Below are 19,263 nucleotides of genomic sequence, written 5' to 3' on the forward strand. Positions count from 1 at the left end.
TTAAATCTTTTGTTCACTTTATTTAGTACGAATTTGCAAAACATAAAAAAGATGACGTTTTTTAGTTTTTTACAAAATTCCTCCACCCTTCAGACCTCTGGGCCTCAGAGTCCTCCTCTTCTAGCAAAAATGATCTCGAGTGCTGTTTGCATGTCTCCGTCTGTAGCCTGCAGGGCTCGTAATGCCAGCCCCTCATCTCTGATGCCCATGTCTCTGAGCTGCTGCATCTGCGTCTGCCAGCGGCCCTGTGGGACAGGAAGAGCTTGCTAATCATTTTAAGTGCCAACAGGAAGTTTTGCAGATGTCCCCAATAATAAATCTAACTATAAAGGGATGAAAACCTTTTTTGTCTTTGTTTCAAATATTAAATGCTGCAATTGTCTATATAGGATACAATACTTTGAGATTTTACTTTGCCATTAATCAGATTCTGGTTTATAAAAACAGCATCACAGCACTCCTTTGCTCATTATTTTATATTATGAGCACATCCTGGTTTTATCCTATACACAAGACATATACAATGTCAGCTATACAGTTTCCCATGCCCCATTCTACTACCAGTGTTTATCTATTATGAAGATTGCATGGCTATGTGCTTAATTTTTACTGGTCTGTGTATCCACATAATTTTGTGCCATAGTGTCTTTAAGAATGTTTAATAATTTTCAGATTTTTTTCCAAAGTATGAAAATAATCATAACCAGTTATTGGAATTTGGAAACTTCAATCATAATTTTCAGCAAACACTGTTATATGTGTATCAGTGTCACTGAAGAAGAGACAGGAGTCAGAGCTAGAGGTAGCCGAGCTGAAGATGTTGAGGTTCTCTTTGGGAGTGACAAGATTGGACAAGATTAGGAACGAGTACATCAGAGGGACAGCTCATGTTGGACGTTTGGGGGACAAAGTTAAGGAGGCCAGATTAAGATGGTTTGGACATGTTCAGAGGGGGGAGAGTGAGTATTGGTAGGAGGCAGGAGGCAAAGAGGAAGGCCAAAGAGGAGGTATATGGATGTAATTAATGAGGATATGAAGCTAGTGGGTGCAAGTGTTGAGGATGCAGAAGATAGGGATAGGAGGAGAGACATGATTGGCTGTGGCGACCCCTGAAGGGAAAAGCCGAAAGAAGAAGAAGATATGTGCATCAGGAAGTCTACTGTGCTTTATTATAGAGCCTTTTGTCTAATAATGCATTGAGTTTGGTGCCTGTTTTTTCTGTTCAGTTGAAATAAACTTCAAATTTTAGTTTATGCTAACCAGCAGATCCAATATTGTGTGCCATGCTTTTTATAATCTAGAAGTGATTTTTATTCATGCAGATGTAAAGGTCAGTGGCACAATTACTGAAACTACCACAGTGATGCACAGAGGCCTCAGCAGGAGTGTGTGTTATCATGCAGAGTGTGTGTGTGTTTCTCACCTGCTGAGGTGTCACTCTGGAAGCGAGAGCCTGCCGAAGTGCCCGACTCAGCACACCTGCTGCTGCTGCTGTTGCTGCTGAAGATCCACCAGCAGACACATCCTGGAGAGAGAGAGAGAGAGAGAGAGAGAGAGAGAGAGAGACATGCACGCACACACACACACACACACACACACACACACACACACACACACACACACACACACACACACACAGAGACACAGAGAGAGAACATGTGAAGCGATGGCGTGTGTAAGGTAAGTTTTGGGAATAAGGATCATATTACAAGTGCTGATCTTGTATTTTGTTCTAAATATCCTTACAGTTCTAGATCTTTTGATGAAGAAAACATCTTGAAATTCATTTGGTATTATTTTTTAATAATACCACCTGTGCTAGTCATGTAGACGTAAAAGTGTACGGTTCTTCAAATAGAGTACACAAGGGTTATACATGAAATATAACAATGCATAGATTTATATAAATGCTTTGGAGTTTAAATTATAATGTAAATAGGTTACAACTAGTAATTAGTAAAGTTCATAAACTGTTTAAAATTTGTATCTTGTAAAAATGATGAGCGGTTGCTCTGACCAATCAGACCGTGGGTAATAGGTTCTGCCTACCTGCTTCACAGGCTGTTGGGGTCAGATTGCGCAATAGCAGAGAGAAGAGAAGAACGGCGCAAAACTAAACTTTAGTAGTGAATGTAACTGAGTAAAAAAGTGAAAAAATAAGCTTAAATGTACTTCAATTCAACTGGATTCAATCCAGTTGAATTCTAGAAGGAAAGAAGAGGAAATTCATCTAATCCATTCTAGGGGGTATCTTGTGTCTTGTTTATTGCTCACTCAAAGTTAATTGCACTTTGAGCTTTCAACTGTTCTACAACATATTGGACAACAGTAAGTACTTACCTCTGGAACTGAGAACTGGTCAGTACTGAGCACTGCCCTAGTTGGAACTGTATTTAAAGGCAGGGTCTCCGATTTTTGAAAAATGCTTAAGAAAACTGACTCGGGCCGAATAATAAACAAAAATCAAAACAAACGTGTAGCCAATGAGCAGAAAGGGGCGGGGCTTGTCAATATGCGGCGGAGAGAGTGTACAGTGCGCATGTGTGACATTAGCAGAAAGCGGTTTTAACATTGAGATGGAGGATAAAAACAAAGAAAGAAAGCGAAGAAAGACTTACGATAAGGCAAGAAGTAGGACTTGTTAATATAGGATCAGCTTTCCAGCGCTGGAGAGAACTGAAGGAGCAGGAAGTCGGCCACATATTCACAGGTTGGAGTTTCCCGAGTCAATAACTCCTGAGCTAAACGCTGTTACTACACAAATAACACCTCTTTTCTATCGTAGTAATGTAGAGAGGCAGCTACATTACTACGATAGAAAAGAGGTGTTATTTGTGTAGTAGTAATGTAGAGAGGCAGCTACAACCGCGTTTTGTGTAGTAACAGCTTTAGCTCCGATCTGTGAATATGCGTAAACTTTACTTAAGACGCCGAGGCGCTTTTTTCCTTCTCGATAGGTGAGTAACGTTGGTTTTGCTTTGTTACACAGAACTAATATATGCCTTTGTCCTTTACATGATTATGCTTGTGTGTCATTTTTGCTTGTTTGTTTATCTGCGATCGTATTGTTCTTCCCTTCAGCTATGATAAAGACACATTTCTTTCCATTAGTTGCCTGGGTTACGTATGTATGTGTGGGCGGAGCTATCGATACAGGGGTGGGACCCATTTGGGTTAGGGGCGTGTTTGTTTTGGAGATTTCAAATGTCGACATTGGCTTTCAAAAATCGGACACCCTGCCTTTAACTGAACGTTGCTATACTGTTGCTGTTCTAACCAGTATAACACGGAAAAAAGATCTGACATCAGTCAAAGTTGGGACTGGAATCTAATTGTATATTTGTCTCTGTTTTGTTGAATGTTGTTGTTAAAGGTAGTGATTAGAGGCCACTGATCTTAAACATATTGTCTACACTTACATCAGGTGATGTCATTGATTGGTTGTTTTGTTTTGTTTAATGTTTAATATTGTTTTTGTCTAGGCGAACTAACTATCTTCTGAATCCATTGCCAGTGAATCAGTCTATTAATCTATAAGAGTACACTTATGTTATGGAACACCGAAGGCCCCGTTAAGACAATTTCCTTCAACTGGTCATTGATCCGACCTTTTGTCTGCACTAGCTGTGGATTTACAGTAAGGTAAGATAAAAGTCCCAAGACAAGACAGTGTGTCTACAATCTAGGTTTGGTGCCGTCTATATACAATGTCGCCTCTTTCTTGTTCTTGGCTTACAGACGTGGAACCTGATTTTACCTTCTGTTGTTTTATTACATATACCTTAAGGTTTGATTTGTTCTGCGATGAAGTTTTTGTTTAGTAGTCAGCATTAGAACAATTCAGTTTGGCTATTCTCCTCTGACCTCGGTCATCAATAATGTGCCTCCAGGCACACAACCGCTGATCACTTGTGGATGGGTTTTGTTTTTTCCACATCACTGTATGTAAGGGGCTTTTTACACCTGGTCACTCCGAAACGTTTTCGAGACGGATATAAATCCGATGGTTCGAACCACTTCAGGAGGAGGTCTGGGACGCATTTCAGATTAAACTGGACAGGTGTAAATGAATGTGGTTGTTCAGGCCACATACGTCAGCGCTATACTCCTTATACCGTCAGCGCTATAAGTGATTCACGAGTCGTGCATCGCGCCAGAAACAAACAGTAAATGCTGTTTTTTTGTAGCATTTTTTTCGTCTTCTTTTTGATTGCATTCTGAAAACCGCATACACCAAAGCGTGTTCCATTTCAATTACCCCGAAAATGAGGTAAAATATATCTGCATTTTGGGCGGGAGTAGAAAGATCGGATCGATATCCGATTCGCCGAGACGCATTTATGTGGCCTAATGTAAATGGAACAGTTTTAACAAATCAGATAGCTATCGGATCAGAGACAACACATGAAGTGACCAGGTGTAAAAAAAGGCCCTAAAACTCCTCGGCCCGTATTCGTAAAGATTCTAAGAAAAATCTCATTGAGCTCCTAATTTAGCTCCGAATTTAAATTTCTAACTAGGAATCGTATCTAATGAGTGATTCAGGACTAATCTTGCTTTTAAAATCTAGTCTATTACAAGCCTTCATGTTAAGATATTTGAGACTATATCGTTTAGGGATTACGCTTATATATGAGATGTGCTAACATCTGTATGTTCTAATAATGTAGCATAATATTGTAAATGTAAACATCTCTGACACAGTGCAGAAATGGCAGAGACAAATTATATCATTTCTGTCGCTATGGCATTTCGGCTCTGTTTCAGAGATGTTAGTATCTCTAAATGACATAGCGAAAGAAAAGGGGAGGGGGGGTACTCAAGTCTGTATCACCTTGTTACCTCACTATCATTATTAAATATTGTACACAATACATTTCTTCTCCCTCTTCACCTTTCGGACATTTTCTCCTCTAAAAACTGAAAACTCTTTACACTAAGTCTTTTCATGAATACGGGTCCTGGGCTATAAAATGTATTGCTATATAATTGGCTGATTGGATAATTCCAGCATCAAAAGATATTTCTAATAAAGAGAATGATGAGTGTATATGTTAGAAGGTTACAGTAACTGTTTGTATGTGTTTACTCATGTATGCTAAACGACTTACTTGGCTGCCCAGATTGGGAGTGACTGCATTGCTTTCTGGTGAATTAGCCAGAGCTAACGCTGAAGCTAGCTCACTCTGAGTGATGGGTCGAGGCCCTGTAGCTCCGCCATTGTTGAGGTTGGTAGGAGATCTCGAGCGCTGGAACGAGCCTGCACGACTTCCCTAGTGAGAGACAGTCTGTAGAATCATTTCTCACCAGTAGAATATAGTAAAATATATTCCAAGCATTTGAATCCTGCATTACAAATCTCCAGTAAGTAACAAATCACACTTAGTTATAGGAAAACAGTAACTATTGTTATTGTTATTCCAATCATTCACATCCATTACAATTAAAGCTTTCTGGATGCTTTCTTTTACATAGCAACACTTTTTTTTTCTTTGTTAAATCCATTTTCAAACTTTTAATTGTATTAATTTGTTAAAAATAAAATATCACTTCTATTTTTGAATGCTTTCTTACTTTACAGCATTTTTCCACACCTGACCTGGCAAGTACAGTAGTGTGTGTGTGTGTGTGTGTGTGTGTGTGTGTGTGTGTGTGTGTGTGTGTGTGTGTGTGTGTGTGTGTATGCGTGTAATACTTACAGATTCATCATCATCAGACATGCCCTCAAACAGAAATGCTCCTATCACAAACAAAACAAAAAATAAAATAAGCAAGGCTTTGGAAATATATAGATAGCATTTGTTCATAATTAACCACAGTGCTACTGAATCCTCAAATCTGATTGGCTAGAAGGTTTTGATTCATTTCCCAGAACAACAGCACTGACAGTATTTCTTTTTGTAATACATAAAACATACCCAAGGACGTGTATGACGGACACTCGGGTAATCCCGACTGATTATATACCTTGATAAAACATTTATAAAACATGGAAGGAGTCTCTGTTCGGTCACACTTTCAAACATGATTGTTTTAATCCATAATCTATGAGAACTGCTGTAAAAAAAATATTTATCCAAGAAACAAGGAACATGTTTAGAGAATTAAGGGTTAAAGGTCGTCTTAACTTCTAAAGAAAGTGAGGGAATGAATGTCTTTCTGTCAGGAACTTGATTTGTTCTGAACAAACACCAAATGTAACTATAAACTGATATAAAGCATGTGTAATTTTTAATGAATAAAAACGGCAGTTTCTGGCTAAAGTAACTACTATTTTTTTACCTTTTTTTTTTTTTAACTCCTAATAGGAGTAGCTTATGCTACTTGCCCCCTCAGTACCCATGTGTTTAACAATAGGTGTATACAGACCTGGCATACTGTAAACACTATCACCGGTGTTGTTTGATTGTCTATGCCTGCCTCTCGACACCGTTTTGAAGATCAGAACGATGGCGTTGACGAGCGCTGGATGAGAACGGATCAAGCTGTTAGCAAAACAGAGAGCAAATGTTTTATCGTTGCGTTCGAGAGAAGCTCAATGTTTGAAAACCTACTAATTATTCTGTTTAATGAAAAGGAAAAAAAAATAAAGAATAAACTCTTACACATCAAGCAGATTGGGGTCTGCAAACAGTACAAACAGATCCTTATTTTGTAATACACCTGCAAACCAGATAACAAATATCATTTCTTTACATATGTCCATGGGGAGTAAGCTTCATTAGAGATAGAAGATGGTTTCAGACTTGCCTAATCCTACAGGGTCTGAACTGAGTCCAGGGAAAGCCTTTATAATCCCCTCCAGAGACTCCTTATCGCTCAGCATCTTAAACACCTGGGATTTAAAGAACGGAAAGTACAAACAGTTATTATGAAATAAGTCATATAATGTGAAATACCATAATATGTGATATATATTCACATAGATTATAACTATATGTTTTGTGATTTTATATATATATATATATATATATATATATATATATATATACACTGTAACTTCAACATGCCAAGGAAGATGCCTACAGAGTGGAGGACAAAGCCCTGTATAAGAAGGCCAGGAACACAAAAGAAGCTATTCTGAAAAGCAGGTTTTCAGCTAGCAATCCTGCATCAGTGTGAAAAGGCCTGCAAGCCATCACAAACTACAGGAGACCATCTATACTAATGACTGCATGTTAAGTGACCCGACTGTGAAACTCCTGAAAGTTGCAGATGATACTCTGCTCAACGGACTCATCAAAGATGGCGACGGGTCTGCATCCCGGCAGGAGGTGAAGCGGCTGGTGCTATGGTGCTGTCAGAACAGACTAGAGCTAAAACCCTCAAAACTGTGGAGATGATAGTGGTTTCTGGGCACTACCATTTCCCAAGACCTTAAATGGGAGTCCATCATAAACTCCATCATTAAAAAGGCCCAGCAGAGGATGTACTTTCTATGTCAATTAAAGAAGTATGGTCTGCAACAGAAGCTGTTGATGTTGTTCTACACTGCAGTCATTAAATCTGTCCTGTGCACATCCATCCATCACCATCTGGTTTGGAGCAGCAACAAAACAGGACAGAAAGAAACTCTAACGCACAGTTAAAACAGCAGAGAAAAATCTTTGGTGCCCCCCTGCCCTCTCCCCAGGACTTGTACGTCACAAGAACCAGAAAGCGGGCAGGAAAAATCACCACTGCCCCTTCACACCCTGGACACAACCTCTTTCAGCTCCTCCCTTCTGGCAGGTGCTACAGAACTTTGCTGACTAAAAACTGCCAGACACAGGAACAGTTTCTTTCCCCAGACAATCACCCTGATCAACAACTCACCATAATTATATTCCCTGCTTCATATCTATAAGTACTGCATTATCAGGACTGTCAGTCATCACACCATCAGTATATATCACACACACTACTGCTGCTGTATATTGTACTAAAGCATAATATTGCACAATATTGTTATTATGCACTTCTCACACTATATGTAAATAACTGATCTGTCATATATTATGTATTCATATTTAATACTGTGGGGGAACGGTGGCTCAGTGGTTTGCCTAACACCTCCAGGGTTGGGGGTTCGATTCCCGCTTCTGCCTTGTGTGTGTGGAGTTTGCATGTTCTCCCCGTGCCTCGGGGGTTTCCTCCGGGTACTCCGGTTTCCTCCCCCGGTCCAAAGACATGCATGGTAGGTTGATTGGCATCTCTGGAAAAATTGTCCGTAGTGTGTGAGTGTGTGAGTGAATGAGAGTGTGTGTGCCCTGTGATGGGTTGGCACTCTGTCCAGGGTGTATCCTGCCTCGATGCCCGATGACGCCTGAGGTAAGTTTGGATAAGCGGTAGAAAATGAATGAATGAATGAATGAATGAATATTTAATACTCCTACTGTCTATATTGTTATGTCTGTTTTGTCTTGTATAGTCCAAGCTAAATGTATAGTATAGTCTTATTTATGTCTGTACTTTTGAGAGTCACAAACAGCCGGAAGCAACTCACATGGCCAATAAACCTGATTCTGATCCTGATACTGATTCAGCAGTTATTCTGTGTAATGATGTACTATAAACACACACCAGCCTGGGTGGAGTCTCTCTTCTGTCTTTTCACTATTATATTTAGTTTCATGAAATTTTCTTAAAGAGAAGAAAAAAAAACTTTGCTAATTTAGTAATGTATCTTTTTTTTTTTTTGGAATGATTTAATTTCTTATTTATTGTTACTATTTTATTTAACAGTCATCTTCCAAACAACTTTGAACTTCTTTTTTGCATGAAAAGTGACATATAAATAAATACTATTATTATCTAGCCATTCATTTTCTTTACCGCTTATTTTTCCCGTGTTTTTGGTGAACCATTGGTCTATTTATGGGCATGGTACAAAGACACAGACAGACACACAAACAGACAGACACACACACAGACACAGACAGACCCACAGACACAGGCACAGACACATACACACCACACACAATTCGACCCCCCAAATCCAAACAATGATTATTATTATTAATAATAACAAACAGTTACAGACACTTACATCATCTCTGTATGAAGGACTATCCTGCAAGACATTCTGAAGTAGTCTAAACTCTTCCGTTGCAGCACATCTGTCCACTGGTTCTGTGTGGATAAATAGAAATAATTATTGGATATTGTTTAAATGCAAATAGAATGTTCTATTTTTAACTTTCTACTTTTATTTTTTTATTTTTTAAACTGTAATAAAACTTCACATGGGCAAGTAAATGACAGAAATCAACCCACCAGGCTCTTCCTTGGGTTCAGGCAACACTTTCTTTAAGATGTGTAACGTGGATCCTGATTCGATCCCGTAGGAATCTAACGTTAAGTCATCTTTTAGTTTACACCCACAGTGCACCAGCTCTAAATTAATAAGAACAACAATAACAATAATTATATTAATAAGAAATAAGAAATAGAAATAAAATTAACAAATATAAGCACTTGGTTTGACTCGGTGATCAGTGAAGGCAAGACAGAAGCGTCAGGAAAAAAAAGACAATTTTGGTCGTCAAAGAGATTTTCTACAAACTGCATGAATGTAGCAATAGTAAAGTTTATAAGAAAATGTTTTTTTTTTTCCTGATTTTGTCCAATCACATCACAGATAGGTTTTTCTAAGCATATAGATGCAACATTTTCTTTTCTGTAACATTTACCTTTTAGTTTGGAAAAATATATACATATGCATTTTAGATGAAGGTTTTTACCTGATTTAACAATGCAGATGTGGTAAAACTAGCATTTCTGTGATTCAAACAATAAATAATTTATATTACACTTTACTAAATGTTTCTCTTGCAAGTGTCCTTGAAAATTAATAAACAAATAAATAAATCAGTACAAAAATACTGGCAGAGACTGACTCTAATGACGTTCCTGTGGAAAATACTCTGTTCACCTGAAAATCAATCCAAATCAAAGACGAGATAACTTGGTGGTTAAGGTGTTGGATTACCAACCGGTATATTGTGAGTTACATTTACAGCATTTCCCTTATCCAGGGCGACTTACAATATCTCAAATTTATACAACTGAGCAATTGTTGGTTAAGGGCCTTGCTCAGGTGCCCAACAGTGGCAGCTTGGTGGACCTGGGATCGAAATTACAACCTTATATATAGTAGCCCAACACCTTAACCACTAGGCTACCAAACACCCACAGAGTTCAAATCCCACGTCCGCCAGGCCACCACTGCTGGGTCCCTGAGCAAGGCCCTTAACCCTGTCTGTTCGTCTGCTAAATACAAGACAAACCTATGAGCTCTGGGTCTGGAAAAGAATCTGGTAAATGAGCTGAAACCAGCTGCTTGATGGTGGCCACCATGTAGCGTCCAGGTTCAACATACTCCGGAAATGGTAACACTGATTTTGGCTTGTGATGATGCTTCAGAGACAGATGCCAAGATTTAGTTTCCATGTCCTAAAAAAAAAAATAATAATAATAATAAATAAATAAATAAATAAAAAAATAAAAATAAAAAAATAAAATTATATTAAAGGTACATTAACGTGTAGAAAGTGGGATTTATATTTCAATTCGGATCTTCAAGATTTTTACTCAGACTTACTAAACTTTTCTTAAGGACACCGTTTATTCCTTACTTTATTCATGTTCTACATTTTTTTCCAGGTTATTTGTACAAGTCATTAATAATAATAATAATAATAATAATAAAGTATAAATAAATAAATAAATAAATAAATAAATAACAATAACTTCACAATTAAGTCCAAATATCCAGATACTTACTGTCCTTGAACAAATATTAGCTAGGCTTATTATTAATAAATAAATAAATAAATAAATAAATAAATAAATAAATAAATTATGTTCTAGTTCTAGTTCTCAATGTGTCACATATATACAAGTGTAGTCAAGTATAATGTCAGATGTTCATCTCTAACTCGTTTAAATGATATCAAATACTAATGTTACATCACATAACAGTTTATTTAATATCTCCTAAACAACCCATTCTTACCTAAAATGCTTATTTACTCAATAAAATAACAAACAAACAAACTTGTTCTCAGGTGAGATGATTCAGCACGGATGTAAACAAAGACTTCTTCTACTACACGGTTAGTAAGTAGTTCTCAGTCTAACGGGAGAATGCGCTGTCGCCCCCTGGTGTTCAACAATGGGAATACCGCAAGAGGATTAAAAAAAAAGCCTGAGATATATTACAGTGTAGTGAACTTCTTTTCTTCACATATTCTAGCTTGTTAGAAAGTGCACAGGATCAGCCATGATACGTAAGAAAAAAAGGATTAGGAGTCTCGCTCTGTGGCAGCTTTATTCCAGAAAAACTGCTGGGGCGTAAACACATCTGATCATCTGATCAGTGATCGGTGTCTGTAACCATCGAGACACCACTGCACTTCATAAAGTAGTAAGAAAAGTGAGCAAGGATTTTGCTGTAACCTTTCATCAGTCTCTTCTTTTCCCTTAACACCACCATGAGGCTGCTTGAGGCCACTCATAAGCAGATGTCTCAGAATAAACAGATACCTTTTTAAAATCCATTAACCAGGCAAGTCTATACGACGTATGGGCCGTCAAGTTCCTTAAGCCACAAAGATCTCCATCCTGACTGCTGTTGTTCAAAGAGACTTCCAACTGAGAGAGGATACAACTGAGAAGCCAGTTGAGGGTTAAAGGTATTGCTTAAATGCTCCAACAGTGGCAGCTTGGTGGTTTTGGGATGTATTCTTATGACCATCCAATATTCCAATATCCAAGTACCTTTTGTGTGCCTTGCCCTATTTTTTGTCTTTCTTTACTTCTCCAATGTTCAAGCAGTGGGTTGTAGTATCTTGGTTTCCACCATTTATTCTTGTGAATTGATGATCAGCCATAAAACACCAATACAAACAGCTCGGAAGTGTTGGGATTTGACCTCACAAGACTTATGGATAAAGGTGAGGAGATGTGCCTAGTGGTTAAGGTGTTGGACTACTGACTAAGAAGGTCATGAGTTTGAATCCCAGCTCCAAATTGCTGCCACTGCTGGGCCCCTGAGCACGGCCCTTAACCCCAGCTCTGGATAAGGGTGTCTGCTAAATGCCAGAAATGTAAATGAGAGTATTTAGTTTTTGTAGTTCAGGTTGCTGAAGAACTAATCTCAGACTCAGAAGCTTTACCTATGGAGTATCTAATATCAGCTGCTTGGACTACCATGCTGGTGGTGAGTAAATTCAGTTAGATGTTTGGAGATAGCTTCTTCCTGGTAAAGAAGTTAGATCTCATGCATCTTTAGTAAAAAACAGTCCAAGCCTCTCTAGCGTTAAAACTACAAGGTGCTTGACTGCTTTAAGATGCTTGCTCTAGACCATGGTGGGGATCTGATAGGGAAGGTTTGAACTTTTTACTAGGTCCTTTATAATATAATATATGACTTATTCAGCAAAAATGCTTTTGAAGGGCAGCCAGTGTCTCAGCACGGTTTTATAGTTATCTTTATTACATACCTAACTTGATCAGCAAGCACACTGACTCTGATTAGAGTGTTTTTGCTCTGGACAAACAGAGTACCTGGTTATTGGGAAAGAGACCTTCCTTGCAAGGTCTTGGTAATTTAATCCACATACTTAATAGAGGTCGTTCAGCTCACTGGGGAGGAAGCCTGGCAGGGATATGGTGTTAATTTGGAGTCATTAATGCCCTGGATGTCTTACTGTGCTGACCAATTGGCTCTGATGCCTCATTTCTCTTGGGATAACTTGGCTCTTACAATCCTTCCAACAGTCTATTTTTAAATCCATCTATGAGCTGCAGATTAGAAATAAAACCAGACAGGATGTGCTTTTATGACAAAATAATCAATGACAGTTGACTATTGGTGTCATGCCATTGCCACATTAGATTTTTTTTTACTTTTATACCACCTCAAGATGCCAGTGCTAACAATGATTAAAAAACAACATGAGAGACTTTATGATTTATCCATTTATTATTACATTAAATGTTGGGAAACATCAGCAAAATACTATAATACAAACCTGTCTATGCCTAATAAGACTTGCCTTGCTTTCTGTATTACTGTCTGACCTGCTGTTACATAGAATTAATCAATCTAAACAATCCAAAATCAGACACTTCTCAACATCTACAGTTATTACACTGACCGTTATGTAAGTTTATCTTGACACATATTTATCACTGTAAAAATCCATCCATCGACTTCTTTTATTTTCACTTTTTCTTTGTTAGTCTTCTAAATTTGACTCAAGTTCATGTCTGACATGCAATCAGGAAGCAATTTTTAGCTGGGAATTTTTATATATTACTCATGGTGGAAATGACTCAGTAACGTTTCCTGGAAGCAGTTCAACAGAAGGTTGACTGTGTGTGTGTGTGTGTGTGTGTGTGTGTGTGTGTGTGTGTGTGTGTGTGTGTGTGTGTGTGTGTGTGTGTGTGTGTGTGTGTGTGTGTGTGTGTGTGTGAGAGAGTGAGAGAGAGAGAGAGAGAGAGAGAGAGAGAGAGAGAGAGAGAGAGAGAGAGAGGAAATAACAGGAAAAGAAAATGGAACAAAGGGAAGTCAACATATGAGTACCAGCAACTCATTAACTCATTAACTCATAACAAATAAGTCCTAAATGCCAGATTTAAATATTATTTAAAAAATACAGCAGTTCAACAAATGGAGGGCGGTGTTTAGATTGAATTTTTGGAATTTGTCTACTTGCATTACCTTATATTATGGTCTGCATAAGCTGTATTGATTTTGGTGATTCATTGGTGTTGAGTAAAGGAAACTGTGGTGAAGGGGGTCGGGCACCAGAGCAGAGTTGCCAGATTGAGTGTCCTACAATCGAGTACAGTAAACTCTGACTCTGACTCAACCCCAGTGAACACATTTGGGATGTACTGGAACACTGACTGCACCCCAGACCTCCACATAATCCAAACATCAGAGCCTGAACTCACTAAATCTGGCATGGGAAGCCCCAAAACTGTGTAAAGACAGAATTACATTCTCTATCTAGTGATGACATGTGGTCATGTGGTCATGTGGACAAGTATGGGCATGTGGTAGCCTAGCGGTTAAGGTGTTGGGCTACCAATCGGCAAGTTGTGAGTTCGGTTCCAGGTCCACCACTTTTGGGCCCCTGAGCAAGGCCCTTAACACTCAATTGCTCAGTTGTACAAAAAAAATGAGATAATGTAAGTCGCTCTGGATAAGAGCGTCTGCCAAGTGCTGTAAATTTAAATGACATTCAAGTAGCCCCAAGCTGATAAACCACGTCAGTGCAAAATGTTAAATAACCACCATCAAGGATGTGGAAGGTTGTTTTAAGGTACAGGATTTTTGGGGATGCAGGATGCAGCCCCTTTTATGAGTGTGATGCTCAGGTGTCCAAAAACCTTTGGCCATATAGTGTATAGTATATAAATGACTTGATCATTTTATTCCAACCGGCTCACAATAGTGAAATGATAAACGACGATGAAATGATGTGACAATTTTGCATACTGTTAAATACACACTATTTTGTGTTTTGCAGAAGAAAGCTGTCTACAGTGTGAAGGAGTTACTCGATACCGCTGCCTAAAAAGCGTCATCGGGCATCAAGGCAGGATACACCCTGGACGGAGTGCCAAACCATCGCAGGGCACACACACTCTCATTCACTCACACACTCACACACTATGGACAATTTTCCAGAGATGCCAATCAACCTACCATGCATGTCTTTGGACCGGGGGAGGAAACTGGAATACTCGAAGGAAACCCCCGAGGCACGGGGAGAACATGCAAACTCCACACACACAAGGTGGAGGCGTGAATCGAACCCCCAACCCTGGAGGTGCCACTAAACCAAGGTGCCCCCCCCCCGGCATTTAAATCCTTTAAATAAATTTTTATCTCGCAATAGCTTGACACTATTTAAGCAGCATACGTGAGTTAAAAATTGCACTCTCTTCAAAATGACTGATGCAACAGGTAACTGGAAAAAGAAGAATACTGCTTTGGAAAACATATGTCCAAATAAGCTCTTAAAAAAAAAAAAACTAAAGCTAATTTCCTAAGTTAATATGGTGCTACTCAAGTATAATCCATACATGTTCTAAAGAGCATAATTGTAGAACAAAAGACTAGTACAAGGAGGTTTGGGGGTTCGATTTCTGCCTCCGCCCAGTGTGCATGGAGCTTGCATGTTCTTCCCATGCTTTAAGGGTTTCCTCTGAGAACTCCAGTTTCTTCTCCCAGTCCAAAAGACATGACTTTTAAGATGATTGGCATCTCTAAATTGGAATTGGCTCCAGATAGGATAAGTGGTATAGAAAATAGACAGATCCATGAAAGTATCAAACTATAAAATGAAAACAGTCTGAATGTCTGAAAAAAAAATCTGTATATACTATTGTACACCATCCATAACTTTGAAGAAAAAAGAATAAAAAAATGTCATTTTTTTCTTGTACACTTTTTAGTATGATCCTGTATTGTGTGAATCCAAACTGGCAACCAAACAGTAAGCAATCTGGCAACCCTACACTAGATCCGTTGTATTGTGAATGACAAAGCGAGCTAATGAACTGGGAGCGGTTGTGTGTGTGTGTGTGTGTGTTTGTGTGTTTGTGTGTTTTTTAATTTAGTCTTCTCTGAATAAACCTTTAATAAACGACACAGTTTTGTTTGCGTAAAGACTGAAACGTAGCCTGGGCTGAAAAGATATGAACCAAGTAAGCTAGCTAACTCTTAATGTTTATCCAGCCTTCCCTGCCAGACTGGATACCGTTTGCGGTAAGAAAACTACTTTTCTTCATGTTTGTTACATGTTTTTGTTTAGTTGTAAACGTTTTAACTCAAGAATGTATTAGGAATTGGTTAGTGTTTTGTTTTATGCGCGCGTGACTAGCAAGAACAGCTGCGCACAACAGCTGGATACAGAAGGAAAAAGATTAACGCCTTGGGAAAGAAATAAAAGAATGAATCACTGCCTTTTACATTGTAGCCAGGTTTCTACAGTTTTGCTACAAGCCACAGAAATGTGCATTAGTAATTTTTTTTTTTAATTTTTATTTTTTACATAAAGGGTCCATGTTTTAGGGGATTTTTTTAGGGGCCACTCCTAAGAGTTTGAGCCACAGATTGAAGCTATAGCACTGCCAAGATTAGAATAACTCTTGCAGGAACACAGGAATACATCAGTATAGAGATGAAGCCAGTTCACGAAGCCTGAAATTGTATAACTTTACTGTATAACTCTATATTGAGTATCGTATACCTCTGCTTATTACTGTATAACTCAATACTTTCAGCCATGCCCAAAGATAAAATTTAGGGTTTAAAATAAAAGTCGTATCCGTGTGCTGTTACTGTGCTGGTCTAGACTAAACTGGGATAAGAAGTATACTGGGGATTCCCAACATAACTGTGTTGGGACATATATATATATATATATATATATATGTGTGTGTGTGTGTGTGTGTGTGTGTGTGTGTGTGTATGTGTACGTGTAAGTACGTGTGCAGAAGGGGTTTCATGGATTCGATCTAAAATGAATCATAAGTGTTTGAACAAACTAATGGAGTCTGTGCCAGCTTAAATGCAGTTATTAAAGCAACTAAGCAGACTTTTCACTAAATTTTTTATGTATAGTAGAATTTGTAATGAAAATTAGAGGAAAATACAAAATTAAAGTATTTGTACCAGAACCCTACTGTATATAAATGTAAAAAAAATGTAACACATCATCATAATAAAAGTAAATAATCATTTAAATAGTCCAAAGGTATTATTTTGCATATCAACGTAGCATCACATGCTTGAAGCATCTTTTCCCACAAGCCATCCGAGTTTCCGCAAGTCATTAGAAGTTCCAAAAAGCATTTTATCTCCACATTCACTCAACCCTGTCACCTGAACACATTCACCCATACGAAATCTTTGTAATATCACTTTAGGAGAGGACGTTCTTGCCGAGGTACGACGTGTACCAAACATGTGAGTGGAGCTAGATGTGGTGTAGTGTTAAAATAGAGCACTGAATCATTACGTGTAAAAAACAATACTGAATAAAAACGCCTCTTCTACCAGATAGCAATATATGCGATATAAAAAACAGAATATCTTGTTCTTCTCAAAGACATAATAATTAGAACAGAACACTCCATTTTATCATCATTTTGCCAAACGTGATCAAATAATAATTAGGTATAAATCTTGTGTTATAGGCAAACAATCCATGACGATATTGATTCCTCCCATAATGGATTATTTTCCTCTAACGCCATGTCAGAACATGTTTGATTTCTCTAATATAACAGTTATTTGTCAACGATTACAGTTTAATTAACGATACATACAGTAATTGTCAGAAGATACACATGGACAGATGCAGGCTGTGTGGGATTGTAATTTATAGAATTCAACAAGTTAAAAGAACAGATTCTCGATAATAAAACAAGGGCTGTGGTCTAAAGTGTGGCAAAAACAGGGCTACGGTCACAGAACATAAGGCTCTGTAATGTCACGGAGCGTATACTTCACAAACGCTATGACATACACAAGGGTTTAAATAAACAAACTAATCACAGGGCAATATAAGGAGACAAGACATGAAACAAAGCAAATGGGCTCCATGGGGAAAATTCGTGCCAATAATATTTTCCATCCGTTCATAGTTTAGCTCAATTTTGTGGAACATCTACGGAAATGTTAGTTCCTGTTATCACTTACGTTAGAGCCCGTTAGTTACGTTTACTCTTCCTCGCTGTGGAGTTGCGGTATGCCCCTTTTCCACTGAGGCAGTTTTGCTCCTTTTCCACTGAGGCAGTTCGAGTGCTGGTTCGGAGCCAGCGCCTAATTTAGAACCAGTTCTTTCTTTTTCGACAGCCAAAGCACCGGCTCTGAACCAGGAAAAGTGGTTCTTAAGTAGCACCAAAACATTGCTGGTCTAGACTTAAGAACCGCTTGTGTCAGGGGCTGGGGGCGGGGCTTGGGGCGTGGCTACTGTTAGCACCTTTGGTAATGTACCTTAAGTATACTAATGTTTAATACACTTTTACTTTATTGCAATATGATCAATTATCAGCACACATTATAGTAGGTAGCTACATGCTAAGGCTAACTTTTTTCTGTGTTAATGATAAAATAATTTTATGTGTGATGGCTCTCTAGTTGATGGAAAGGCAAACCGGTTCTTAGAACGTGCACCCAGTTCTTTTTATTGGAAAAGGTGTTGGCTTGCTAATAGGAAGGTTGTGAATTTAAATTCCAGGTCCACCAAGCTGCCACTACTCGGCCCCAGAGCAAGGCCCTTAACCTTCAATTGCTGGTTTGTGTAAAATGATATGGATAAGTCAGTCTGCAAAGTGATGTTCATATGCCACAATACACAACAAGAAAGCACTTAAGCCCTGAAGACTCCACTGGGTTTTTGACTGACACTGGAGACTCCTTCCATATACACGATATAAATGTCTCCTTAAATAAATAAACATTTAATTTTATTTTTTATTCTTTTTTTTTTTTTTTTACTTTTTCTTGTTTTTTATTTCCTGATTCCATGTAGCTTTTAAGAGGTTAAGTTTGTACTTCTCTAGTCCTTGAAATTCCAAGATTCTACATTATCTAGATCTGGTTTGAATTTTTCTGTGCAGCTCAAAAGACTTGGGCAGGAAATGGACAACGGAAGCACATGCAGCTTGGTCTGGACTCAGGACCTAATAAAGAGCTATATAGTATAGCTCAGACCGGACTGTAAAACTAATTATGGTTCATTCTGAACAAGTTAATTTATAACATTTTGAGGGCTACACCGTCGATGAAATAAAGGTTTCTATAGTTTTAAAAAGGACACATATCCACCTCGGATTGGCTGATCTAGGTGGCATGTTGCTTACACTGCATTGCATCTTACTGGATCTGATTTTAGATGCCAGACAAGGTCTAGACAAAGTCTTAAAACTAGCAGGGGGACGCCCGCCCGGCCCGCCACACACACACACACACACACACACACACACACACACACACACACACACACACACACACACACACACACACACACACACACACACACACACACACACACAGTTACTCACAGCCAATTTAATTAGCACAGCCTTTCTCTCAGAGTGGATAGTGGATGTTTTTTGCATAGTTTTGGTGTGATAGAAAAGACTTTATATAACAGCACAAAGAAGAGAGAGAGAGGAGAGAGAGAGGAGAGAGAGAGGAGAGAGAGAGGAGAGAGAGAGAGAGAGAGAGAGAGAGAGAGAGAGAGAGATTTACTA

The 19,263-nt window shown here is 38.5% G+C and overlaps 2 protein-coding genes across 3 annotated transcripts in view; one reads left to right on the forward strand and one right to left on the reverse strand.

The window, feature by feature from the left end:
* ubl7b (ubiquitin-like 7b (bone marrow stromal cell-derived)) lies at positions 1–11,154 on the reverse strand. Of its 2 annotated transcripts, none has more exons than XM_027179319.2 (11): positions 11,039–11,154; positions 10,269–10,434; positions 9,256–9,375; positions 9,029–9,111; positions 6,751–6,835; positions 6,606–6,663; positions 6,370–6,485; positions 5,700–5,740; positions 5,112–5,273; positions 1,424–1,525; positions 1–245 (listed from the first exon to the last, which is right to left on the reverse strand). In XM_027179319.2, the coding sequence occupies exons 2-11, from the start codon at positions 10,429–10,431 to the stop codon at positions 105–107; spliced, it is 1,071 nt and encodes a 356-aa protein (XP_027035120.2). In that variant the 5' UTR covers positions 10,432–10,434; positions 11,039–11,154; the 3' UTR covers positions 1–104. The 2 variants fall into 2 exon arrangements, with proteins under 2 accessions (XP_027035120.2, XP_027035053.2); XM_027179252.2 differs by having other exon boundaries at positions 10,997–11,136.
* Positions 11,155–15,508: 4,354 nt separating this feature from the next.
* The window catches only part of cd276 (CD276 molecule), a 100,312-nt gene continuing 96,557 nt past the window's right edge, over positions 15,509–19,263 (forward strand). The window contains exon 1 of the mRNA XM_027178822.2: positions 15,509–15,766. The gene's annotated coding sequence lies outside the window, so the exon portion shown is untranslated. The remainder of the gene's footprint in view (positions 15,767–19,263) is intronic.

The sequence above is a fragment of the Tachysurus fulvidraco genome, chromosome 13 (genome assembly GCF_022655615.1).
Source record: "Tachysurus fulvidraco isolate hzauxx_2018 chromosome 13, HZAU_PFXX_2.0, whole genome shotgun sequence".
NCBI lineage: Eukaryota > Metazoa > Chordata > Actinopteri > Siluriformes > Bagridae > Tachysurus > Tachysurus fulvidraco.

Coding starts and splice junctions, on each gene's coding strand:
- ubl7b (XM_027179319.2), bottom strand. CDS start 10,431: ATGGAAACTAAATCTTGGCATCTGTCTCTGAAGCATCATCACAAGCCA. Junction 9,376..10,268: donor TCCAGACCCAGAGCTCATAG/GTTTGTCTTGTA, acceptor TTATTAATTTAG/AGCTGGTGCACTGTGGGTGT. Junction 5,741..6,369: donor TAGTGTTTACAGTATGCCAG/GTCTGTATACAC, acceptor TGTTTGTGATAG/GAGCATTTCTGTTTGAGGGC.